General features: G+C 39.1%; 4 protein-coding genes across 4 annotated transcripts in view; 2 read left to right on the top strand and 2 right to left on the bottom strand.

Annotated features, from left to right (window-relative positions):
• LOC134744674 (circadian clock-controlled protein daywake-like) overlaps nucleotides 1-26,754 on the bottom strand; it is a 113,924-nt gene that overhangs the window by 36,575 nt on the left and 50,595 nt on the right. The window lies entirely within an intron of this gene.
• Nucleotides 1,715-21,375, top strand: LOC134745054 (protein takeout-like). The gene is made up of 6 exons (XM_063679031.1): nucleotides 1,715-1,871; nucleotides 17,116-17,344; nucleotides 17,740-17,870; nucleotides 19,137-19,274; nucleotides 20,039-20,193; nucleotides 21,200-21,375. Exons 1-5 carry the CDS (start codon nucleotides 1,760-1,762, stop codon nucleotides 20,188-20,190), a joined length of 762 nt encoding a protein of 253 aa, XP_063535101.1. The 5' UTR covers nucleotides 1,715-1,759; the 3' UTR covers nucleotides 20,191-20,193; nucleotides 21,200-21,375.
• On the bottom strand, nucleotides 23,364-24,450 carry LOC134745052 (3-oxoacyl-[acyl-carrier-protein] reductase FabG-like). Its single transcript, XM_063679029.1, has one exon. It carries the CDS (start codon nucleotides 24,229-24,231, stop codon nucleotides 23,467-23,469), a length of 765 nt encoding a protein of 254 aa, XP_063535099.1. The 5' UTR covers nucleotides 24,232-24,450; the 3' UTR covers nucleotides 23,364-23,466.
• On the top strand, nucleotides 24,774-26,664 carry LOC134745051 (tubulin alpha-1 chain-like). Its single transcript, XM_063679028.1, has 4 exons — nucleotides 24,774-25,143; nucleotides 25,319-25,791; nucleotides 25,877-26,233; nucleotides 26,316-26,664. Exons 1-4 carry the CDS (start codon nucleotides 25,029-25,031, stop codon nucleotides 26,571-26,573), a joined length of 1,203 nt encoding a protein of 400 aa, XP_063535098.1. The 5' UTR covers nucleotides 24,774-25,028; the 3' UTR covers nucleotides 26,574-26,664.

The following is a 26,754-nucleotide window of genomic DNA, read 5'->3' as shown; positions in this document are numbered from 1 at the left end:
ATTTGTGATCATTTAATAGATGTTAACAAGCAAAAAGCAAAGAAAACGTCGACGGTGGCGGGTGCGACCTTCGAAAACATTAGGGAAACTAGCTATTGAAGATCCTGAATTGTATCGCAATCATTTTCACATGAATATAAGTAATTTTGAAGAACTTCTACTATTAGTTAATACTTTAATGAGAGACATCAGCGGTGGCAACATGGTTCCATTTGGTTACTATTCCCGTCATTTTCGCACACACTTGTTAGAACGTGACAGGCATGGTAACAGTAACAGGCGATAAAAATGGCACCGTGCTACCGCCGCAGTATACCTTACCTAGCCGAATAAATTTTACTGCGATACTTTGCTACTGGCGAGTGTTTTTGAACTGGGATATTTTTACAGATTACCTACATAATTACATATACAATATCCCACAGGATTCAGAATAAAGAAAAATATGCAAAATCAGAATGAACATTCACTCTGTGTTCACACTGTTCATTTTTTGTTCATTCGGGGTGCGAGTGAAAGATGCGGAATGAAAATATCCAACACTGTTGGATTATTTTACTAATGAATTAATTTTTCACGGGGTTAATTTTGTGTTCACGTTCACACGTGTCACTTTGAGCGAAAGATGAATAATGAATAGGTATGAAACACGAAAATAAACACAAAATGAACCGCCTGATTTTACCTTAATCACTTAATATATTATATCCTGTATTTTTTTCAATGTTCACGTGCAGTTTTTGCTTTTAGATTGGAGGATTTAGAGTGTTTGATCGGAATCATATTAATTTTGGTGTATACCTGGATGTACAAGACAAGAAGACAGTTCGAGTACGTGCCTTCCATATGACCCTTTTTTTGTTAGGAGGGAAAAATGCATTACGCATACCACCCGGGTGCGGGGGGTGACCCGAGTGGTTATGTGGGACTCCCGTCTAGGCTAATGAGGCCCACGGTGTACGCACTAAAAAAACCCCCATATGCCGCCTAGCCGCCCTATTGAAGCCGTCCAAGGCTCCGCTAACTCCCCGTGCACCGTGTACCGTGTTTGATAGCACAGCGTGCGTGTGGAAGTAGTATCATAATATTTTTGAGAAAAAGGAGAATGTTTACAATATCGTAGAAAAAATGTATGTGATGTGATTTGATACAATCATACAAACTATGGTTAAGCATAGTACTGCACTGCTTTAAAATATAATATTTAAAACTTTCGCATTTTGAACACATATTAAATCACATTTACAATCGGGTAAATAAAGGTAACAAAATAAATTCGCGATAGACCCGATTGTAAATGTGTTTTAAAATATGCCACCTGGCGTGATAAAATGACAGTTTTGCTACTAATTCAACATGAATACAACCAACTTTTCAAACTTGGAAATAACAAAAACCATCTTGGATTTTTATTAAGTAACTACTAACAAATATGGACTATAATTTGGTCTGAAATAAATATTAATAATATTTATATATTATATTGATTGATTAATAGATTAAAGAAAACAATAATTGCTTGCAAAATAGAAATAAAGTGCTATTTTTTCCACAAACCTCTGCTAAACTTACAGGACAACACAACACAATTATGTATCATCTAACAAACTCCACAAACACCAACTAATTTAGACACCTTCATCCAAAGAAATCCTATGCCAGTAAAGATCAAATAAAACTGTGGTAATATTTACGCGCGACTCGGTTGCACAACATATAAAAACTCCGCGACCTTAAATCGTTGCAGTTGGAAGGCTGAATGCGACGAGATCGGTCTTTGCCGCGATTTAAAAAATCAGTGTCAAAAATCAAGATGCGCGCGTTTTTGGTAGCGGTATGTTGTTTGGCGGGAGTGAGGGCGGATACGCTGCGTAAGTTTTTTTATTAATTTTTTTAAAAGGGCGACAGGATAAAAAAACTTTTGTTTTTTTTCTGGTGACGGGATTTTTGAGTTAAAAGGTATGTGGAAGTTTAATAACACAACAAAATAAATAATAGATATTTTTGTTTAGCCAAATTAAACTAAAACACATGCAGGGGCCAGGGGCATCAATTAAACTCTATTCATTCCCACTGATAGTAATCGGTTTCCGTAGCCTACAGACGGTGGCGAGTATGCAAGAGCAGAAATCGAAATTTCGTTTTTCGCAAAAATAGTGCGTTTTTCGCAGTACCTAGGTCCTCTGTTTTATAGGCCCTCGAGGGAGCCTCGACAGGAAGATTAATACCATCGAGAGCGGAAGGAACCTCCTTTGAAATCGCACAGTGCGGTCAGTGCGCGACCGTTTAAGCTCCAGTGTTTGAAGATGAACGCCCTGCCTATGGCGATCCAAGTTAATGGCAACTGTCAAAGGTTTTTATAGATGACGCCAACATAGGTTTCCCCTGTTTCTAGTTTCGTTCTGTGGGATTTGGTTTAAAGGGCACCAAGGCAATAATTTGACACTATTCGTAAGATTGACAGCTAAAACCTATTATGGCGCCATCTGTACAATACTTCCACTGGCCAACCCCATTACCTAACTATGGCAATGAGTGAAAAAAGTTGAGTTCTCCTGTCCTCGAAATAAATTATAGATCGAAATAAAAATCGGAAATGTAGTATAGTCCGTCCTTTATACTGCTGGAAGTATTGGATGCGCCGGAGTCGCTTACGACACCTCCGTTTCCAGTGTTACTACACGATTGTTACACGTACGAACCGGTCTATATTGTACAATATTGCCTGTCAAGTATAAAAACCGGCCAAGTGCGAGTCGGACTCGCGGACGAAGGGTTCCGTACCTTTACGCAAAAAACGGCAAAAAAATCACGATTGTTGTATGGGAGTCCCACTAATATGTTTAGTTTATTTTTATTTTAGTATTTGGTGTTATAGCGGAAACGGAAATACATCATCTGTGTAAATTTCAACTATCTAGCTATCACGTTTCATGAGATACAGCCTGGTGACAGACGGACAGACAGACAGCGGAGTATTAGTAACAGGGTCCCGTTTTTACCCTTTGGGTACGGAACCCTAAAAAGTGAGACGAAAATTGGAATTCATTCAGAAAACTTCAATTATCTTTAAGTGTAAAGCAGCGTACTACGTAGGCGAAACAACACGCCAACGCGAAGCGGGGTAAATCAATCCTTTGATACCTATAGAAGTGTCCTACGTCCTACGTGGGCGATCTCGTTGCGAACGCGAACGCCGTGGGCCCGCCGCGCCGTGCCGCTTCGCTTCGCGTTCTCTAGTTGTTCGCTTACGTAAGACGCAGAGCGTCATTCTAGATCTGTAGGTGTTAAGCAAGTGCTTAATTTGCTTATTGGTTAATCTGGAAGCGGCACTGATGTCCGCACAACTGCTTTCCTTGACCGCACCGTTCTCCATCGGCAGAGCGTTTAACCTCAGAACCTTGAAACAATTGTCCGTCTTCACTATGGAGTGTAGAAGTAAAAGGAGGAAAATCTCTGTAAATGAAAAGTGTCCATCAAAAAACAGTAAATAGGCGGCGCCTCTATACACCGAAGTACCTAGACCATATACACCTAGTATTTTATATAGATTTGCGCCCGTGCGACCGTGATAGGGACAGAACATACACAAAAGTAGTTGATTAGGAGTTGACTAGGATATGGATGGTATAGAAAGGATCGCAATCTCTTATGGCCGAATTGTTGCAAAAGTGACCGCTTTCAGCTTTAAATAATAGTTCCTAATCTCTCCAGTGGCGCTAGGTAGGCTCTGAGACCAAAGAGTATTGTATTATATAGGAGACTATATGACATGCACCATAGAGGTATAATAATATAGAGATAAAATGGGGGAGGGGCAGCAAATAACCCGACCAAATTACGTAGGTTGTTTCTGGTATGTTGTCAGGAATGTTAAAACGTGTTTTTAATTTTGTCGCATTGCGTATGTTCTGTCCCTCACGGTCGCACGGGTGCACATCTATATAAATACTAGGTGTGTGGTCTAGGTACTTTAGTGTATGGTGGCGCCGCCTATTTACTGTTTTTTACGGTCACTTTTTGATACATGAAGATTCATTTCCTTACCTCTACCTTCCATAGACTAGGACTTTTTAGAAGTAAGCAGAATGGAAACCTGAGACTATGACAAGGACAAACAATAATAGTGCTTTCTCTTCTACTCCTACTGAAAGTTCCATAAAAGCATCTCGTTCGGTCAAATGGGAATGGGGGAGGCCATTTCCTCTCTTCTTCACAATCGTTTAAACCGTTTAAAGAAAACCTCAATGGAAAATGGAAATATTCACGTGACTTTTCGTAGCATGTCATCCCGATACGTTTTTACTTTTTTTTTGGGGTTTGTCGATGTATGATTGCATTTGTGTTGTGTTGCGCCTGCGTTGTTATTGTTATGGCATCAAACGCATGCGCGATGACGTCACGACCTTGACCGGCGCGTGCCGGCCGGCACCCTGAGATTCACCGTGAGATGAATAGAATTAAATGGCTCCTCTACACGATGCCCCAGCGTAGGCCAGTCCAAGCGACCAAGGGCCTGACACTCTTTGAAAGAGAAAGATAGTCTTATTGCGATTCCTATAAGAGGAAAGAGAAAATAGTGCCATCCTTTGTCCTTATCACCGACCGGGTGGCATCATAGGTAGGAGGCGATGGCGAAATACCGAAATTTATAAGAGTGAAAGAAAAAAAATCCTATGCTGCCCAAATTTTATATGAATATTCTTTCTTTTACCTCCGGTTGCTCGGTGGCGCGTCTTATATATAAGTAGTTATACTTGTATATACTATGTCTATGCAAGCGACGCATTTATGCGTTAGAGGGAGCAAGTGACTGATATTGCTATCTCGTTCCACCGCATAGCTGCGTCCCTTGGACTAACCTACGCTGGGCCATCGTGTAAAGTCTACACGATGGCCCATCGTAGGAGTGTTTTTAGAGTTCCGTACCCAAAGGGTAAAAACGGGACCCTATTACGTGCTATTACTAAGACTCCGCTGTCCGTCTGTCCGTCTGTCCGTCCGTCTGCCCGTCTGTCTGTCTGTCACCAGGCTGTATCTCATGAACCGTGATAGCTAGACAGTTGAAATTTTCACAGATGATATATTTCTGTTGCCGCCGCTATAACAACAAATAGTAAAAAACAGAATAATATAAATACTTAAATTTGGCTCGCATACAACAAACGTGATTTTTATGCTGTTTATTTCCGCAATGGTACGGAACCCTTCGTGCGCGTGTCCGACAGGCACTTGGCCGGGTTTTTTATTTTATAGTTCCTAGTTAGTTTCTGTCATCGCGTTTTCGCGTTGCTAATCTGAGATTCTGTCAATCTGTAGACAATTTTCCACCGCGGGGTGAAAATTCCATTCAAGCTAGGGGTGGAGTGGAGCGTATCCGTTCTGTACGAAATACGATTATTTATTCCATATTATAGACAGTCTGACAGAGGCATTACAGCTGTAGCAATAATTTCACAAGGATATTAACATGAGTTACTAAATAAACCAACAAGGCGTAAAGGCAACCCGCCACTCGATCGCGTTTTCTAGGCCGAATAGTCTAGAAAACTCATGGAAGCAATGAAGGCGAAAGGTATTATAAAACCATTTTTTATCAAGCAGAAACGTCTGCGAGCGGTACTAAAAAGTTTTATATTAAAGGAAAAATTTGAAAAGAGTTATGCACAATTGTTTTTGAAGTTGAAACTGTCATGAACTGCCGTAGACTGTAATAGGTATGGATGGTATAGAAAGGATCGCAATCTCTTATGGCAGAATTGTTGTAAAAGTGACCGCGTTAAGCTTTAAATAATAGTTCCTAATCTCTCCGGTGGCGCTAGTTAGGCTCTGGGACATGAGTATAACATGAACCATATAAGGCAACAAATAACCCGACCAAATTACGTAGGTTGTTTTTGGTAGTATTTCGGTGTATGGTGGCGCCGCCTAATTACTGTTTTTTAAAGGACACTTTTCATACATAGAGATTTGGCTCCTTTATACAGTCTCCATGGTAATAGGGTATTTGACTAGGTACTAGTCAAATCAGTTCCTTTTTTCCAAGTGTCAAAACAATTTGCCACTATGTAATTTATATAACCTAAGTATAGTATACATATACAGTTTGTTCTGTACTCAGTAGATATAACGCATAAAAAGTACTTACTTATAATATAATTAGCCTCATGCATGAAGTTTATATTTGAACGAAATATGTTTTATTCGGATATTTGTTACCGTTATATCATGTTACAAATGCATATCCGTTTTTAAATTACCATTTAATTACTTAAAATTATAAATAAAAAGTACAAAAATTTGCCCGCGAAAAGCTAGTGAGCGAAACGCTCGAAACGCGACGTCACGCGTTCGACAGATTAGTGTCATTAGCAAACGTCAGTTGGGCAGCCCAACGTGTGACGTCATCACGCTCAGTCGAATTCGCGCCAAAAATTATGAGCGTTTCAACCGCTCAAAAATTTTCAACATTTTAAATATTTTTTAATAAAATAATGTTAAGGTTTACAAAAGTATTTTTATCATTTCCGGTGTTCCAACGATATAAATTATGAATCCAAAAATAAAAATAAATTCATGCATGGAGCTAATTGAGAACGCACTATTCGCCAGCAAAGTGTCTACAGTTTGGCGAAACTTTTGTATACCTAGACATAAGTATATTTTTTGAAAAAAAAAATGCAACACTAGCAAATGACGTAACGGTCAACTTACTTACTGTTTATTCTATAAGAATTGTACGATTTATGAAGTAGAAATTTGTGTCTAAAACTAAAAATAACTGCTGTCTACGTTTATCGATTAATGTTCTGTCTGGTGCTTTATTTATGGTGTATTTTAAATACAGTTTATTATGTTTTCAATAAATTGGGATTGAAATGGATGCCAATTAATATCGTTGTTGTTATTGATTCGTTGGTGGGACCCGCGAATGCACACTGCGACCTCGGGCACTGATGACTGGAGGCCTTTAGGTACTTTATTTTTATTGTATTATTAGCTCCTGTCCGCGGCTTCGTCTGCTGCTTGGAAATGATAATTTTCCTTGTTAAAAATCCTGTATCCTTCTCCAGGAGCCAAACTATCTTCATAACAAAAATCATCGTATCGGTTCAGCAGTTTAAGCGTGAAGAGGTAACAGACAGACAGAGTTGCATTCGCATTTATAATATTTGTAATGTCAGAATCATCCACATACCCTGACCAGAGCGACTGGCCAATTCTTGATATTTATATATTTTTTTAGGTAGGTACAGTTATTGAGCACCATGCATAAATAACTATAAGTTGGCTTTTTATTACGTATATTTATGTAAGTACAAAATTACCGCTAACTAACTAATAGCACCTAATAGCTACGTGACTTACAAAATGCCAAACACTTTGAAGTAGTTTACCTCAGTCAACATTAAGGCGTTATGCAACTCACAAGGATAACCAACATGGGGTCAATGCCAGCCTAGTTCAATTTAACTTATGTTGTAATGGAAGCATACCTTCTGATGCACTGTTCTATACAAAATAAACTGGAGGAATTTCAACACATGCTCTCTCTGAAGCCCCCCGTTATGGAGCATAACAAGTCTAGCAATCAGACTTACTCATCGAGTTAAGATTGTTGCTGTTAGTATAGTCAAATAATTTAATTTCAATACAGACAATCAATATGAAAGTCGCTAAGGACCTCAATTATTGTCCTCCCTATTGGACCTCAGTAGAATCTGCATAAATTAACATCGAAGGGAAGTAACAAATACGTCATACTAAGCGGATGTCATATAAAACGAAGTTGATCAGCATCTTATTTATATTAAGTCTTCCAAATTAATCTCAAATTCCTTTGTGAGAGAGGAGTTTTATTAATTTTGTACCAATTATCAACTTGTCACTGAGAATAAAAACTAAAATAACTTACACGCCACACGCACCAATCATCTTTGCAAGGAAAGACGTGGGGACGGCTACGAAAACCAGCGAATGTGTGGCATTATAACCAGTCATAACTTCATGAATAGGTCATAGTAAGCGATTTGTCACTATAAGCGACATCGTCTTATCCGACTTTGTTACAGAGTTTTTTACATGAAAACCAAATTTCGTACAGTAATTACGTCATAGTAAGCGGTTGGTCAATATAAGCGGAGTCAATATAAACAGATTCCACTGTAGTTAGCAGTTGATAGCAGGAAAATTTTTGACGGCCACTAAAAGTTGTTTTTTATTCTGCAAAGATATTAAGCGATCTCTGCTGAGAATGATTGAAAACAGAAGGGGAAACATGTTGGGGCACCTGATACGTCACGATACTTACATAAAGTCTATAATAGAAGGAAGAATAGAAAAAAGCAGAGGCAGAGGAAGACCGAGACGTGCGTTTTTGGACCAAGCCAAAGAGAAAATCAACGTAGTGACGTATCAGGAGCTCAAAACAGCGGCAGAAGGAAGAACGGAGTGGCGGTTACTCCACCGACAAGAGCCAGGCTCTTAAGAGTTATGATGATGAAAGATTATATCAATAATGGTTTTATTGCAAGGGCGACTTTCTAGGCAAATTTTTCGAGGTAAACATAATAATATGGTCATATACAGCATCTTTTAAGCTCTGTTTTTCTAGGATAGCGGTGCCTTCTCATCTATATTTACCCGTAGATATTATTTTGTATGGAGACGGCCCCGCTATATGACGCACCGCTTTAGGAAACCAACCAACCAACCAACAACAAACAACAACCAACAAACCAACCCCAATCTCGAAAAACCGGCCAAGTGCAAATCGGACTTGCGCACGAAGGGTTCCGTACCATTACGCAAAAAACGGCAAAAAAATCACGTTTGTTATATGGGAGCCCCACTTACTCAACCGTGATATTTTTTTTAGTTGACCGAGCGTTAGCGAAGGTTTCGTTTCAGTTTGGGCAAAAATGTTTTCGTATGTCCGGATGTTCTCCTCTACAGGCCCCGTAGACAACATGCCAATCGCTAACGCTACGTAGCGAACGAAACGCAACTGTCACTGTCACACTAATATAGAAGAGTGATAGAGACACAAAGCGATTTGATGGCGAAGCGATAGCGATTGTCACCTTGGCTTGGGCGGCAGGTTGCAATTCTCAACCGATTCGCGCGAAATTTTGTGAGCAAGTTCAATAATTAATGATTTAAATAGGTTTTTTCTTGTTGTTTCAGTTTTTTTTTTTTTAATAGTGGAGCTATATTTTTTTTTAGTTTGAACATTTAACCTTTACGCGCGAGGTCTACAGCTCATAGATCCATTAGTTTCTCCATAAGTCTATTTTTTAGGGTTCCGTACCCAAAGGGTAAAAACGGGACCCTATTATAAGACTTCGCTGTCTGTCTGTCTGTCTGTCTGTCTGTCCGTCTGTCCGTCTGTCACCAGGCTGTGTCTCATGAACCGTGATAGCTAGACAGTTTGCCGTTTTTTGCGTAATGGTACGGTACAGAACCCTTCTTGCGCAACTCCGACTCGCACTTGGCCTGTTTTTTTTGTATAAGCGATAGTAACTTGGTTAAGTGGTGGTAAGTGGTAATTTTCTGCCATGCAAAGGGTCATGAATACACTAGGGCCATACATAATTGTATGAACCGTATTGCTATGCAGCCAGCGTGTGCGCAGTGATTAAAATGACAGATGGACGCCGAGCCTTGGCCGGTTCGTGGCGAGGTCTTGAGGAAAACTGACAAACAAACAAACAATGGTATCGTGGAAAACTGAGCCGTTAAAACAAGCACTACTCGTAGTTGTACTTAACACAATTAACGCTGATCTTTAATTTATTTGAATGTCATCCATACTATATTAATATTATAAATGCGAAAGTCTGTCTGTCTGTGTGTTACCTCTTCACGCTTAAACCGCTAACCCGATTTAGTTGAAATTTTGTATACAGACAGTTTGAGTCCCGGGGAAGGACATAGTGTAGGAATAAAAACAAGGCTTCGATATTACTTTTAAGTATATTAAAACAAATAAAGTTTACAGAGGTTAGCTTGAGTGTATGACGTATGTAACGACAGGGGTAGGCCAACAAGTAAACGTCAGCAATCAGGTGCGGGCGACTATTTGCCTGCACGCAAACATCAGGCGTCCAAATTCCCAACATCCTCTCCTGGACGCAGACGCTTTGGAGCCAAGCCCAGGGCCGCAGAAAAATATTCATGCTTCGCTCGTTGGAGACCCTTTGTTAGAATATCGGCAACCATGTCTCCAGTACTTTTATATTTAACGGCCACTTGTCTGCTAGCTATCTTCTCACGTACGAAGTGGTAACGGACATCAATATGTTTACTGCGAGCGTGATAGACAGCATTTCCTGAAAGACTAATCGCACTCTGATTATCACAATAAAGGGTAATAGGTATACCTTTATGTTCAGGCTGAAATTCTTCTTCTAGCTGTTTTAACCAAAGAGCTTCTTGGATTGCTGAAGCCAAAGACATATATTCAGCCTCGGTCGTGGACAATGCTATAGTTTGTTGCTTCTTTGAATTCCAGCTGATTGGACCACCCTGAAATAAAAAAATATAACCGGTGCAAGATCTACGATCTTCAACATCGTTTGCCCAATCTGAATCACAGTATCCGGAAATCATCTCACTCATATTCCTCTTGTAGGTAAGTTTCATATTAATTGTACCTTTGAGGTACCTCATGACACGTTTTAGCGCCATCCAATGTTCTGTGGTAGGTTGACTGTTGTATCGACTCAGTGAATTCACTATATAGGTTATGTCTGGTCGAGTTCCTTGTGATAGATATAACAAACAGCCAATAATCTCTTGGTATGGAACATCTGTCAATATTTCCTCTTGAGTCTCAGCTTTCTTTAACTTGACATTTGCATCCGTTGGTGTCCATACCGGCTTACAGTTATTCATCCCGAAGCGAGTGAGTATCATTTTTATATAGAGAGACTGATCTATAGAAATTTCATTTTCAACATCTTGAGATATTTTAAATCCTATACATTGTTTTGCAATTCCTAAGTCCTTCATGCAAAACTTTTCTTTTAGTTTTTCTTTCACCATATGTGAAGTCTTCTCATTATTAAAGAAACATAGCAGGTCATCTACATACACTGCTATAAAAAGCATATCATTTTTATTTATGATACGGTAGTAAACACATGGATCTATATTTGAGCGAGTCATTCCAATGTCTATTAAGGCAGTATTCAATTTTTTATTCCATTGCCTACTAGCTTGTTTTAATCCGTATATGGATTTGTTCAATCTACAAACTTTATTTTGGTCTTGATAGCCAGGAGGTAAAGACATATAAATCTCTTCTTCTATTTCTCCCTGTAAAAAAGCTGTGACTGCATCCATCTGATGTATTGCAAGTCCATATTTTGCAGCTAAACCCATTAAATATCTTATTGAACCATATCGGACCACTGGAGCATAAACTTCATGGTAATCAATGCCCTTAACTTGTTTGTAGCCTTTGATTACAAGCCTCGCTTTGTAGCGTGATACCATTCCATTGGCATCTAACTTTGTCTTATATACCCATTTGCTGGGAATCGCTGATTTTCCTTCTGGTAAGTTTACAAGTGTCCATGTATTATTTTGTAACAAAGACTGGTATTCTTCGTTCATAGCTTTCTTCCACTCATTAACTTTGTCACTGTGAAGAGCTTCTTCTAAGCTCAACGGATCACTATTTAAAAAACTCATCGGAGACTCTCCACTCATACATATGAGAGAGGTAGGTACATGGTCAGTTTTATTATCTCCTCTCCTCTCCAGTCGATGTGGAATCGGTCTTAAGTTTATCCTAGGTTGTGGTGAAGTATGAAGTGTTTCATCAGGCAAGAATGTTTCATCATGACCATCTTCAAACTGATCGGATTCATCTGAAATAGAAAATCTTTGCGAATCATCCTGTACTTCTCTTGCCTCATCTTCAGTGTTTCCGCTTGCAGATTCCAGCCCATCGTCAAATAATGGTAAGTTTATAGTCTTATTTTCTCTCTCTTTATTACAGTCTTCATTTTTCTTAGTTACAGTTTCCTTTTTACTAACATCTTCCTTTTTTTCAGGTAGATCATCAACTTTGTTTCTCTCAACAGAAGCCTCCAGGAATACAACATCTCTACTAATTATTACTTTTTTGCTTACAGGGTCAATGAAGCGGTAACCCTTTGTACAGTCGCTATATCCAACAAAAATTAACTTACGTGACTTTGGTTCAAGCTTTGTTCTTTTTTCTTTGGGTATATGCACCATCGCTTGACATCCAAAAATCCTCAAATGACTTAAATTGGGTTTCTTTCCAGTCCATATTTCATGCGGGGTCTTATAAGATAGAACACGGGACGGTGAGCGGTTCACAATATATGCTGAGGTGCCAACCGCTTCAGCCCAGTACGTATCCTGCAATTTTGCATTTAAAATTATACATTTTGCGCGTTCTGTCAGAGTCCTGTTCATCCTTTCACTGAGACCATTATTTTCAGGTGTATATGGATTAGAAGTTTGGTGCAAAATACCATGTTTCTTCAAAAAAGTTTCAAAAATTTTGTTTTTGTATTCGGTCCCGCAGTCGCTTCTTAAGATTTTTATTTTTGTGTTCAATTCATTTTCTGCTCTATTCTTAAATTCCACAAACTTTTCAAATACTTCGCTTTTATTTTTAATAAAATATACATGTACTCTCCGAGAAAAATCATCAATAAAAGTGACATAGTACCTTGCTCCTCCCAAAGAAACATGCTTCATCGGCCCGCAGACATCACTATGCACAAGCTCTAGCAAACTGGTTGCCCGGGAGCCCTCATTAGGAAACGGTCGCCGTGTCTGTTTGCCTTCAAGACATGTTATGCAAGTTGTATCGCTGTTACTCGGTGTCAACTTTACGCCTTCAGTACAGTCCGGTATTTTATTAACGCTTGAAAAATTCAAATGGCACATTCTTTGATGCCACAAATAAGGATCATCATCAGTTATTGTCTTTGCCATCATTACTCGCAATTCCTTATTTTCACATGTAATTAACTGATATGTTTTATTTACTAACTTTGCCTTTGCAACTAATTGCTTACTCTGGTTATAAATCTCACAGCCTTGTTTATTAAAATCTATTGTGCAATCGTTTTCAACAATTTCACTGACAGAGAGCAAGTTTGTTTTCAGCTCAGGAGCATAATGAACATTTTTCACCTTTATAGTCTCAATAGTGCCATTCACCTTTACTTGGATATATACAATACCGCTGCATTCAACTTTTAATCTGTGATGGTCGGCTATTTTAATACTTGTTACAGATGGAGGAGTTATATTTGTGAGCCACTCCTTGCGCATTGTAAGGTGAATCGAAGCTCCACTGTCTACATACCAGTGTTCAGAGTCATCGGTCATGGCGGCTGAAAAAGCTGAAAATGCTGCTACATACCCGGTGCTCTTCTCTCCATTTGGCTTTTTATTCCGACAATTTCTGCTGAGATGTCCATAACGATTGCAAGAAAAACATCTTGGCCCCTTTCTAAACTTCTGTGGGTCATTTCTAGGTTGACTTTTAATGTTTGTATAAAGTGCGGTAGTGTCTGACGTTTTAACTTCCTGTAATAACTTATTTTTCACTAAGTCAGCACTAATCTTCATACCTGAACTTTCTAAACCCATAATCATAGGCTGATACTTATCGGGCAGACCTGCCAGCATCAAGGTGCCTAGCCATTCTTCGTCAACTTCAAATTTTATGTTTCTTAATTTGTGTGCCGCTGTCATTATTTTGTTTACATAGTCTTCTACGGAGGAACTATTCTCTAAATTGGTATTAATAAGTTCCTTTAACAAACCCACCTTCCGAGTTAATCCACTGTCCTCAAATGCCTTGGCTAAATTTTCCCAAACCTGTTTTGCGTTTTTAGCATCTTGAATATGTATATAAAGTATCGGGTCTACCAGTAATATTAATTTTGACTTTGCCTTGACATCTTGCTTGACTGACTTGGTATCGGTGGGCTCCGGTGTAGTTTCTATGTACTGGTACAAGTCTTCATGCTGCAAGTAAGCTTTTACAGCAAAACTCCAACTAGCCCAATTATCTCTGCCAGTAAGCTTCTCAATCGACATCAATGAATTACTGTTCGACATGTTTTTTGTACAAATTCACCCTGAAATATCTGAAAAGTAGAAATCGGTCGCGAGCGCGGTAACTAATTTGAGGTTATGCACGCGATATTTCTATTTTCACTTTTTTACAACTTTTTACTAATCGGAACGCGAAACTAACATTTAACGGCAGGAATGGGACGGCCCATAACCTGTAGGAATAAAAACAAGGCTTCGATATTACTTTTAAGTATATTAAAACAAATAAAGTTTACAGAGGTTAGCTTGAGTGTATGACGTATGTAACGACAGGGGTAGGCCAACAAGTAAACGTCAGCAATCAGGTGCGGGCGACTATTTGCCTGCACGCAAACATCAGGCGTCCAAATTCCCAACACATAGGATACTTTTTATCCCAGAACTCACCCCTCAAGGGGGTGAAAAGGGAGGTGGAAATTTGCATGGGGAATCAATAACCGCTGAACCGATTTAGATGAAACTTGGTATGGGGATAGTTTGAGCTGTGGGAAAGGATATAGAATAACTTTTATCCCCGAAATCATCCCTTAAGGGTGTAAAAAATGGGACGGAAATGTATAGTCTGGACCAATTTGGGGGTAAAACAGGATGGATTAAAAAGCAGATTTGTATAAGAATTAAGGTACCCAAATTACTAATTCCACGCAGACGAAGTCGCGGGCAAAAGCTAGTAGTTCTATAAGAAGAATAGAACTCAAACTAAAAATTAATTTTCACTTTTACATATTTGACATTGACATATTTGATATTCACTTTTATCAATTAAAAAAAAGAAGAAAAAATACCGACGTGTTAAACTTGGGGATCATAGTGTAGTACTAGACTTTAGTTGGGTGCTTTTACCGTGGGTACTTATCTATATTGTTTCTGCCAATGCCAAGAGTACGAAGTCGGTGCAAACTTATCTAGAGTCAAAGATGAGTAGCAAGTAAAATTCCAATAGGTACATCCTAAAAGAAATAAGCGCTGGTGGCCTAGCGGTAATAAGAGCGTGCGACTTTCAATCTAAAGGTCGCGAGTTCAAACCCCGGCTCGTTACTAATGAGTTTTTCGGAACTTATGTACAACACAAAATATCATTTGATATTTACCAGTTGCTTTTCGGTGAAGGAAAACATCGTGAGGAAACCGGACTAATCCAATAAGCCCTAGTTTCCCCTCCGGGTTGGTTGGTCGGGAAGGTCAGATGGCAGTCGCTTTCGTAAGGACTAAAATTACACTTGTAAGTTTTACTTACGTAAGTAGCTATACTACAGAATGAGATGTAAATATAATTATCTCATTCTAACAAATAGCTTTGCCCCTACTTACGTAAGCAAAACTTACAAGTGTATCTGAGGCGTAAAAGCTAGTGCTTACGTCAATTCTTGGGATTAGTTGTCAAGCGGACCCCAGGCTCCCATGAGCCGTAGCAAAATGCCGGGATACCGCGAGGAAGAGACATCCTAAAAGAAATAGTCCCTTCTTTAACAGTGTGTCGAAAAATATCCACCAAATTCCTACTTGTACCTAGCCTTGCCTGTCCTTGTCAAAGTTTACTCCTATTGCCTAAGAATTTAACACCGCGATAAAGTCATCAAGACAATGACATCAACAAGTATTTGTTTAATCTTCATTAATTAAGATCCACACGAACCCACCGCGATGCCGAATGCCGCTCCCATACATTGGAAGTTACATGCTGACATTGCATGACATGCTGAAATAAGTTAAATATATAATAGTGAAGAAGGAATAAAATAGAGCGAAAGAAGTTTTGTATGAAACACGTTTACTCTCTCTATTTTCTTGTATTTTTTTTTTTAATTTATTGAATAAGGAAGCAAATTACAGTGTTTTAGATCATTACAAGACCCATCGTAGGCAAAACCTTATGGAGGTTTGTGTGCCGATGGGGAGTTCGAGAATAACATAAAGAAAAACAATATTATATCCTATATCCTATATCATCATAAATATGATTCTTAGTATATATACATAGCTTGTGTCGTTAGTTTTTAATAAGTGCATTTTAACGACTTTTTTATATTAAAATTTCTATACACGAAAACTAACACCAGACAGATTTATTACCTATGATATTTTAGTGTTCGTTTAATGCATGGAGACTATATAAAGGAGCCAAATCTCTATGTATGACAAGTGTCCATCAAAAAACAGTAATTAGGCGGCGCCACCATACACCGAAATACTAACAAAAACAACCTACGTAATTTGGTCGGGTTATTTGTTGCTGTATATGGTTCATGTTATACTCATGTCCCAGAGCCTAACTAGCGCCACCGGAGAGATTAGGAACTATTGTTTAAAGCTGAAAGCGGTCACTTTTGCAACAATTCTGCCATAAGAGATTGGCATCCTTTCTATACCATCCATAGTTTAATGTAATTTAAGCAAATCGTTTTAAAATGCGAGCGTAACGTCGGACTCTTAATCAAAGTTAGCTAAGTAAATAATTAGTCTACACGCCTTACGTCACATTTCAAATATGGAACGTCTATTCGAACTGAGATTCGAACATTCACACAAACAAGATGGTCCTTAGCTTAATGTTTTACCTATTCATTACACACTACATGTTTAATTACATTCAGTCCGGCTAATTAGCCTATGCAAAGCTTGAACATTAACAGCCCATTATGGAGTGACAATTGTTTCCAGGCGCGATATAAGGATGTGCGCGCTGCGAATTTCAATGACATGTTAGTCATAGGTACTTTAGAAGTCTAGACGATAATTGTAGATATAAATCAATGTCTACTTAGGTTTTTATACTAAAGGTAAAATTTAAGAATTTACCGCCTCCGGCAAGACTCGAATTTTCGACGTTTCGAACACCGGTCCAATCGCTCTTAACCAAGTTACTTCTATGAATGGACAAGAATATGTAATACCTATTCCAAATTTTACTTCAACCAATTTTGACTATAATACAAACATTACAAGTTAGATGAACGCACTGTAAGATGAAGCTAACGCTCCTCATACGTCTTGTTACAGCGTCCTTCATCCACCCCTGCTCAGCATCAGACCCGAACCTGAACAGCTGCCTCGAGAAGTCCATCGCCCTGGCCGGCCCAATGTTCGCCCAGGGCATCCCAGCGCTGGGCATCGCGACGCTGGACCCGGTGCAGCTGGGGACGGTGCTGGTGAACAACCCCAGCTTGAAGATCACGTTTACGGAGACGGTTGTGACTGGACTGAGCGGGTTTAGAGTTAATTCGTTCAAGTAAGTTTCTCTGATTTTCTTAAAAGGGGGTTATTACACATCGGACATCGCCGAACACTGTCTGCTATCTTTGTACCTACAAGATTGACAGGGAAATAACATCTGGCCCTCTCGGCAGAAAGAGTCCCGAAAAAGGATAATTAACAACCCCTTTAAAACTTTCCGGGTCCAGCTTAGGAACTGAACCCTGCAATTTGGTAGCAGTACCTTTAGTACCGAATGGTTCCCGAACCACACGGCTATTATTTTACGAAAGATTTTTTATTGGCCTTGAAGGCCCAGGGCTGGAATCGAACGCCTTCTGAATTCGCGGCAAACGCCATAAAGAAAGGCCACCCGGATTACGACGATACCGGTCGAAATTTGTCTATTTAAATATCTATCTGTTTATCCAGAATGCACCCCGACGCGGGCAAAGCCGTGTTCGACTTCACCGCCAATGTGACGTTGAAGGCGCACTACGACATGAATGGACAGGTGCTCATCCTGCCAATCAAGGGCAACGGACAGGCCAAGATCAAAATTAGTAAGTAACGTGTGTATTACAAACCAACTTATATAGGTACCAGAAGGGTAGGACGGGTAGGAGGGATAACACTTACCATTAGGCCAGGATTACACTTGTAAGTTTTACTTACGTAAGTAGGGACACAGCTATACTACAGAATGAAATATGAATATCGTTTTCTCATTCTAGCAAATAGCTTTGTCCCTACTTACGTAAGTATAACTTACAAGTCTAATCCTGGCCTTACATACATTACACTTACCAGAGAACAGAGGGTACAATACGTACAGGTACCCCAAAATATTACCTCATTGTCAATGTTATGTGAGCGTATTTGGCGAACAGGAGAGCCAAAAACTTATATGCGTTATTAAATCCATCCCTTTTCTGTTATGAGGCATAGAGAAAGGTATAGATATAGTTTCCCTGTCCCTTTTAGCAGTAAGATAGCAAAACGTCCGGTGAAAGGATACATGTAATAGCCCCGGGACTGCTTTCGCCGTAGATTGTGCCACTCACACCTTCTCTTCTTTCTGCTGGACCTGTTCCCATTTACTTGGGGTCGGCCTTCTGTCCTCAATTTCCATCTAGCGCGGTATTGCGCTACGTCTTTATTTATTTGTCACACACCTTATCAATGCCTTTCCAAACTTAAGTCGCGTGTCAAGAAATCGTCCATCACACGTGCCTTTCTTTATTTACGGCAGGTCAAAGCCACCCGGTTGGCCAATCGCCGGCCGGTAAGGTCAGCGACCAGTTTAAACTACACCAAAAAATGTGTCCTTGTCTGATGCACCGGTGTGTGATGCTTTGTCTCATCTTTGCTCAGGGTTAACGTTAGATTCCAATGTATTTTGTTATGCAATGCTTTCTAATGGAAGTTAATCTGCGCCAACGAATGTCAACATTGTTTGCGACACTTCACTTGAAAGAACTTGATTTACTTGATGTCTATCGCAAAAATATTTTGCGTAATCTTTTTAATCGTAGCTATCTATCAGATCTTTTCAAAAAAATTGGGGGACAACCTTTTCTTTATTAATCCGTCCCTGACCCTTTTTCTATCTGTATTAGTATCAAAAGATGGGCCTTTGTTTACACCACATTAACTCCTGTATTTCGGTCAACCACTTTCGTCTTTGCCGAATATGATCTCTTTATTATCACTTTCTTTCCTAACAAGGTGGCTAAAATATTCAAGCAGAGTGGTTGTGATCTTCAGCTATGATTTTGAGGTCGATATACGTATAGTGGAGTACTCAAAAATGTATGTTATTTTTCCAGCGAACCTAAACATCGTGATCAAATACGATTACGAGACCAAGCAGGGCCACTGGGTGGTCACCGGATACAAGGACACGTACAAGATGGACCGTGCCCAGTTCAAGTTCACTAATCTCTTCGGGGGCAACAAACAGCTAGGTAAGACTCCATTCTCCGCCAATTCCAGCCAGATTTTCTAATTCAGACTAAGTGATATATCTCTTCTACGTCATCGATCTACATCAAGTCAACAACCTCAATTTTTTTCTCATAGCGACATCTATTGCAAAGCACTATCATATCCTAAATATTTGACTCGAAAGTGAACCCTATGGCACAGTCACCAACAATAATGTTACACAGCGAAGGCCGCAAATTTTTTTGACACGGCCTTATTTGTAGAGCCATAAGAGCGTGTCACATATTTTTGCGGCCTTCGGAGAGTAACAAATTATTGCAGGTGACTGAACAAGAAGGGTACAAGTAGTATTACCTTTAACCTTTTTTCGCGAGATTGGAACCCAAAGTCAGTCAAGTCAACCCAGCTAATCTAAAAATGCTAAACAAAGAACACGTTGTAAAAACAACATACACTTTTGCCTGCGCATGTCAGGAGCGTCAAAAACCGTTTTTATTACACTTAGGCCTATTTGCAGGCGTTGCAGGCACAACATGCCGAAGAAATATAAATAACTTAAGGCACCGCGGAACATTATAGGCTTCATCTAAGAGATCTAGCCCAACCCAGATTAGAGACATAGGTACATTATACACTTCATTGAATTTCTTCGCAGATGAAGCATATACCTATACGAATCTCACGGTGTTTTCCTTTACGAGTTTCTATCAAAAATTTTCACGAATAATAAACCCACATTATAAACTCTTACAAGACATAAACACACCTAATACTCTACTTGCAGCGGACACGACAAACAGGTTCACGAATGAGAACTGGAGCCTAATAATGCAGGAAATCGCGCCGCCCGCCATCACTGAGATCATCAGGAAATGTATCGATGAAGTCAAGAAACTCTTCGCTGCTATTCCTGCTGCGGAGCTGCTGAAAGCGTGAACGGTTGGCAATCAATTGGCAATACTGGGAAAAGCTTCTTGTCCTAACATTTCTAACATTAACCTTAGCGCTCTAAGCCTTTAAGTCGCTATTTAGCCATCATCCTTCTCATCATTGAAGAATCTGTCTGCAAACTGTGGAATGATAAAACGCTTTATTCTAAAACATTCTATGTGGAACAATCATGGTGTCTATTCCTGAGAATCCTTAAGTGTCTATCAATCGCGCCGCATCACGTTGTCACCAAAAAATGCATCGACGAAGTCAAGAAATTCATCGCTGCTATTCCTGCCGCGGAGTTACTGAAGGCGTGAACGGTTGGGTGAATCGTCAATCTTGGGAAGCGACTTTGTCCTAACATTCAGCGTCTCTAAACTTCCATTACGTCGCTTTTTAGCCATCAGTCCTTGCATCATTGAAGAATCACTGGGAATTCAAGGATACTAGATTGCGCTTCTAACATAGGTTTCTTATTGTCAATTTTCTTTTTGAAAGCTGTTTGTCTAACTCTGCTTATTCTAGCATAGATATGTGTCAACAATGATAAATAAGCATAATTGGGAAGTGCATCAATGCCATCAATGAACTCTAGTCTAAAAACTTGCTTAAAAACTACATGACATCGATCTTCATCCTAACATTTCCATGCCTTAATAGCATTTTAACCTTGCTCTTTGTCCATCGTTCCTTTATCATCTCTGATTATCTAGCATTTTACGTAAAAGGCATAAATAGTGAGAAATAGTTATTTGTGCAACAAGAGGAGTCCCGAGAAAGCGAAAGATGGCCTTCACTAAATTAAAAAGCTACATTGTTTCACTCCCTGGAGTGAGGAAAGTCGCACTTTCCTCACTCCAGGGAGTGACGAAAGTAGGCTTGTTCGAGCTGCTGAGGTGAAAACGTTTGTGGTCACACAACTTTTGTCATTCTAACATTTCATTTTTGTGGAGTTATCCTAGTTCGCTTTCTCCAATACCATTTCTTTTCTATAACAATTGTCGTTCCGCAGGAGACACGATCCACCGCGTAATCAACGAGCACTGGGAGGCTGTCATCCGCGACTTCGCTACCGTCAGCTTTGACCACATCATTCGCGCATGCGTCAACGAGTCCAAGAAACTCTTCGCCGCTGTTCCAGCTGACAAACTTTTACTGCCTTAACCCCTTGAAACAACGGGCTTCAATTTTAAATTTAAAACCTCCTTATCGTTCTATAACTATTGCTGGCAAATTTAAATCTCTGGGACTAAAGGTGTCACGGAAATGGTGCATTTAACCCGCGCAACTTGAAGCGCAAGCTACTTGCGGGCAAAGTTTATGCTCAAGCGACGTACATGCACCAAGTGGTGTGCTCGGATATCGTGCAAGTAACTGGCGAGGGTTACGCAAGTAACATGCATCACATGCTCCTTTGCTTGCTCCAGTCACGCGGGTCACGCTAGACTTTGACTACGCTAACTTTGCACAAACTTGGCGGTAAGAATGCATACATATAAGTTCCATACTTGACATAAAAACTTAGCACTTGGCATAAAAACTTAGCCATGTAGCACTTGGCATAAAAACTTAGCCATAGGCGGATCCAGGGGGGGGGGCCTTTTTTGTTTTGTTTTTCTTTGTATGGACTTGAGAGCGGTGTTGCCCATAGCCGACATCAAGTAAAAAACTACTAATATAGTCGGTCAAGCCATTTCCGTCAGTCGAAAAAAGCGGCAAATTAAAAAATATATAGGCGCGTAGGGTAATCGTCCCATAGAAAATTTGAATTTCTCGCCTTTTGCTACTGACAAACTTGTTTGACCGGCTATACCTTTGCTACTACATTATTTTGAAAGCAATTTTGCAGATTTTTCTATTCAACTTCAACAGGCGCTTAGAAATCTAAGCTAAAAATTAAACTTTATCAGGATCATGACCAAGCTGCAAATACAAAGTGTGGAAGTATCTGGCTAGTGTGGCTACACCACATTTTGTTCGGTGAAGTGAAGTGAAAAAGCTTAAGGTGGATTCTAGGCTAGGAACTCCTCCAATGAGCGACGGTATTTGGGCGAAAATTAAATTATATTAATTTAATTTATATTTATACATTAAAACTAGGTACAAGAAAGTTATACTAATTGTATCTACTTAAGCTTCATTTGTATGAAAAGGAAATAATTGTAGTACGAATATGTGTGTGCATGACATGACTGCATGTTTCAAAATTATCCCTCAGAAATTTACCTCAATGCGCATCCAGGCCATAAATGATAAAAAAAAAAAAAAAAAATTACCTCAATGCACCTTTTGTATAGTTAAAGAATGTTAAGATGAACTTTAGGTTTAATGTGATAACTAATGTAAGTGTGGCTTTAAGTATTGATTAATAAATGTTTTAAGATGTAAAAAATGTTTTTATTTAAAACAACCAACTGAATTAGGTAGCTCTTCATTCAAATCTACCTCTTAAGAGATAAGATAATATTTATTCAATAAAACTTTATTTTTACAATGTTAATTATGCAATTAAAAAATCCGGAAGGCGCAGCGTGCGTAGACACAAGGTGGACTGATGACCTGGTAAAGGTCGCGGGAGTCCGCTGGAATCGCTGGATGCGGGTGGCGCCAGACCGGTCATTGTGGAACTCTTTGGGGGAGGCCTAGGTATGTCCAGCAGTGGGCGTCCTCTAGCTGATATGATGATGATGATGAATTATGCAATTATCTACTGAAGTAATAGGACATTCATATATTTTCAAATTCACTTTAAATTAAGTAAAGTTAAAAATAAACTACCAACTATAATTTTATTTCCCATTGCTAAATAAAATTGAATAACCATATCTAAACTAAGTAAACGCTCTTAGGTATGCAATTTTCGTAGGTCAATGAATATTTGTGTAAATGCTTACTTTCTAAAGTATGCTCTTATGTGTAATTAAATTATATCACATAATATTTGTTTTTATCTTCAATCTGTCACTTTAGTACAAAATTGTTATAAAACAATTATCCAATTAGGTAGGAAATTAGCCAATCAAATTGTCAGTTTTGTCTAGGTTATAAAAACACAGGCTGCTTTTCATTTAAATCTAGCTAAAGTGTGCTCTTATGTATAATTAATAATAGTTATTGACTGTACAAGTGACAAGTTTGGAGATTACAAGAAAAACAACATCATTTAAATATATGTTTATAATTATAACAAATACCATAAATGCATAAAAATGTGTAAAAATATATCTGACTACATTTTGCTTAAACATTAACAACAATAAAAAATGGCAGCTGAAGATATTAACGCGGGCACATAGCATGACGGCCACCATCTACTGGGACACTCGCACCAGTTATATTGCTCGCCAGATCGCTGGCAAGGAAGGCAATGGTAGCTGCAACCTCATCAGGCTTCCCCGGCCTTCCCAAAGCATGAGTCTCCTTAGTCCTCTCCAAAAACGCCTTATACTGCTCTTCGGTTAACCCTCCACGCCTCTGCAGGTTAGTTAAAATGACTCCGGGATTCACACAGTTGACTCGGACACCTTTCGGAGCGAGCTCCAAAGCTACACACCTAGTGAACTGGTCAACGGACGCTTTAGAGACGTTATAGGCCAGGACGCCGGGGAAAGATCTTATTCCATTCACGCTGGAGACATTGACGATGTTACCTTTCGATTTAAGAAGGTGAGGAACCGCTAGCATGGTTAAATAGTAAAGTGAGCGTACATTAGTGTTCATAAGCCTGTCGTATTGCGCCAAGGAAGTATTCTCAATGGTTCCGGTCTCGATAATACCAGCATTATTCACCAATACGTCGATCTGACCGTAATGATCAACAGTTTTCTTCACAATATTCTCAATATCGCTCTCTTTCGTCAAATCCGCGGAGATCGAGAACGGAGTATTGGCCTTATCGCATTCGTTGACTGTTTTCTGAAGGTTCTCGACGTTTCTGCCGGTGAGGGACAGCTTCGCACCGAGTTTTGAGAGGAACACAGCTGTTGCCGCGCCAATGCCGGAGCTGGCACCGGTCACAATCACAACTTTACCGGCGAAATTCATTGTATAATAGTGAATACTGCAATGATTTAAGACGCGCCCGGCGAATCAAGTAGTAATCTTATCTGAATATAAATAGATAACACGAAAATAACCGACAAAACTTGTTTACAGTTTTATTAAATAACATATTCAGCGTGTTCTAATTTACAAAAAAGTGTGTGAAATAAATTTATTTCGAATTAACCAATCAACAAGAAGCATAATTTTCAATGTCTGAATTCGAACCAATTAAAAAGTCGATCAATGCGATCAAAAATCAAAAGTTGAAAACTCTATTCATGAGAAGTTGCCGCAAAGACAACCAACCAATTAAATAAAATAAAAATAAAATAAATGTCACTAGCCTTGACCAATGGCAACGACTTGATGAAATCGGAATAAGCATAATCGATTGTACCTTTTTAAGTGGAATCGATATTTCATATTTGTTTTATTGGCTCTTTAGATTCGCCATAGCCTAATGGATGTTGATTTGATTATCTAGATAAGATTGACATAATAACATATCATGACATATCATTTGATAACATTTTTATAATGTAAACAAATTTAAATAATGTAGAAAATACAAAAAATATATATTACCGTCCAAATTTCCAGTGTAACATAATAAATTAAACTATGGGAGCTGTGAGTAGAAGACCGTAATATGCCTTACTTGCTTCCAACACGATTACTTTCTTCAACAATGTTTTTAGAAAGAAGTCATCCACATTCACATCGGGCAAGCAGGTGTGCAGATAGCAAATGCATGCTGGGAGCTGTACTGCTTAGAACATGGCATAAGACCTGACGGCATGATGGCCTATCCTGACAGCAACGACCAAGGCTACAATGCCTTTTTCAGTGGAACAGGAGCTGGCAAAGTTGTTCCTAGAGTAGTCATGATTGATTTGGAGCCAACTCCTATAGGTAGAAAGCAATAATAATAAAAAATCATTTATTTCAGGCATATTTTTTACCACATTACAAAAATTACAAAAACAAAAATAGAAAATAAAAAAATAAAAATAGTTTTTACTTTCGAAAATATCTGCCATTTAACTCACTATCTACCCGTTTCGTTTACTATGGTTACCGATTTCAGATGAAATTAGAACTGGGGCATATCGTGAAATGTTCCACCCAACTAGTTTGATCACCGGCAAAGAAGATGCTGCAAGTAATTTTGCAGGCGGATACTTCGGCGTAGGTCGAGAAATGATTGATCTGGCTCTGAACCGGATTCGATTAGTAGCAGAAGACTGCAAACATCTTCAGGGCTTCATAATCTTTCGGTCTTTTGGAGGAGGCACTGGATCAGGCTTCACTGCGTTACTGCTAGAAGGCTTGATCAAAGACTATGGGAAGCTGTCCAAGATCGAATTTGCGATATATCCTTCTCCTAAAATATCGCCAATAATTGTGGAGCCCTACAATGCAGTATTAACGACTCATGCTTGTATGAACACAGAGGACGTCTGCTTTATTTTTGATAACGAAGCTTTGTATGATATTTTGGCAAGAAATTTAGACGTACCGAGACCTACGTATACGAATTTAAATAGACTGATAGCTCAGGTACTTAAATATGAAATACTTAGAATAAAAATCACAATCCTGCTCAGGATATTTAATACCTACTTAATTCAATTAAAAATTGCAGGTGGTTTCCTGCATGACGGCATCTATGCGTTTTGAAGGTTCTTTAAACGTCGAATTGGTGGAGTTTCGCACAAATCTGATCCCTTACCCTAGAATCCACTATCCTTTAGTTACTTTTGCTCCTTTCGTATCAGCTTCGCGCGCTTACCACGAGACTATGTCAACAAACCAGCTCATGATGGCCTGCTTTGAGCCGGCCAACCAAATGGTCAAATGTGACCCCAGGAATGGGAAGTACATGGCTTGCTGTTTACTATTTAGGGGAGACGTTAACCCAAATGATATAAATTCGTCGATCAATCAAATAAAAAGCATGAAGACTATTAGGTTTGTTTCATGGTCTCCTACAGGATTTAAGGTGAATATGAGTCTTTCTATTTTTTCATTGAAGGACTAATGCAAAAAACTATTCTTAATCAATCTATTTGCTGTGTTGATAGATTGGGTTAAACTATCAGCCACCGTTGACTGTTCCTGGAGGAGATCTAGCGGCCTTGCAAAGAGCAGTCGTTATGGTATCAAACTCTTCAGCCATCAAAGTTGCCTGGGAGCGAATAACAAAGAAGTTCTCGTTGATGTACGCTAAACGAGCCTTCGTACATCATTATGTCGGTGAAGGACTAGAAGAAGGAGAATTCAAAAATGCTCTTCAGAATGTTAAAGCTTTGTCCAATGATTATAGAGAAATGGAAAGCTGATTATCATTTGATTTAAAATATTTGGAGTGAATTGTCTTACATGTATGGTGTATGGTGGCGTTACCTGCCGTAAATAAACTGTTGAAATGCATTAACGTAGATTTAATTACGTATTATTTAGGCATAGGGGATTATAGGTTTTGTAAGGATGAGCAACGCGCATGTGACACACTTATATAGG

The sequence above is a fragment of the Cydia strobilella genome, chromosome 10, assembly GCF_947568885.1.
Source record: "Cydia strobilella chromosome 10, ilCydStro3.1, whole genome shotgun sequence".
Classification (NCBI taxonomy): domain Eukaryota; kingdom Metazoa; phylum Arthropoda; class Insecta; order Lepidoptera; family Tortricidae; genus Cydia; species Cydia strobilella.
This window is presented reverse-complemented; position numbering and strand designations above follow the sequence as displayed.

Coding starts and splice junctions, on each gene's coding strand:
- LOC134745054 (XM_063679031.1), top strand. CDS start 1,760: ATGCGACGAGATCGGTCTTTGCCGCGATTTAAAAAATCAGTGTCAAAA. Junction 17,345..17,739: donor TTTAGAGTTAATTCGTTCAA/GTAAGTTTCTCT, acceptor CTGTTTATCCAG/AATGCACCCCGACGCGGGCA. Junction 19,275..20,038: donor CGGGGGCAACAAACAGCTAG/GTAAGACTCCAT, acceptor CTCTACTTGCAG/CGGACACGACAAACAGGTTC.
- LOC134745052 (XM_063679029.1), bottom strand. CDS start 24,231: ATGAATTTCGCCGGTAAAGTTGTGATTGTGACCGGTGCCAGCTCCGGC.
- LOC134745051 (XM_063679028.1), top strand. CDS start 25,029: ATGATGGCCTATCCTGACAGCAACGACCAAGGCTACAATGCCTTTTTC. Junction 25,144..25,318: donor TTTGGAGCCAACTCCTATAG/GTAGAAAGCAAT, acceptor TACCGATTTCAG/ATGAAATTAGAACTGGGGCA. Junction 25,792..25,876: donor TAAATAGACTGATAGCTCAG/GTACTTAAATAT, acceptor TAAAAATTGCAG/GTGGTTTCCTGCATGACGGC.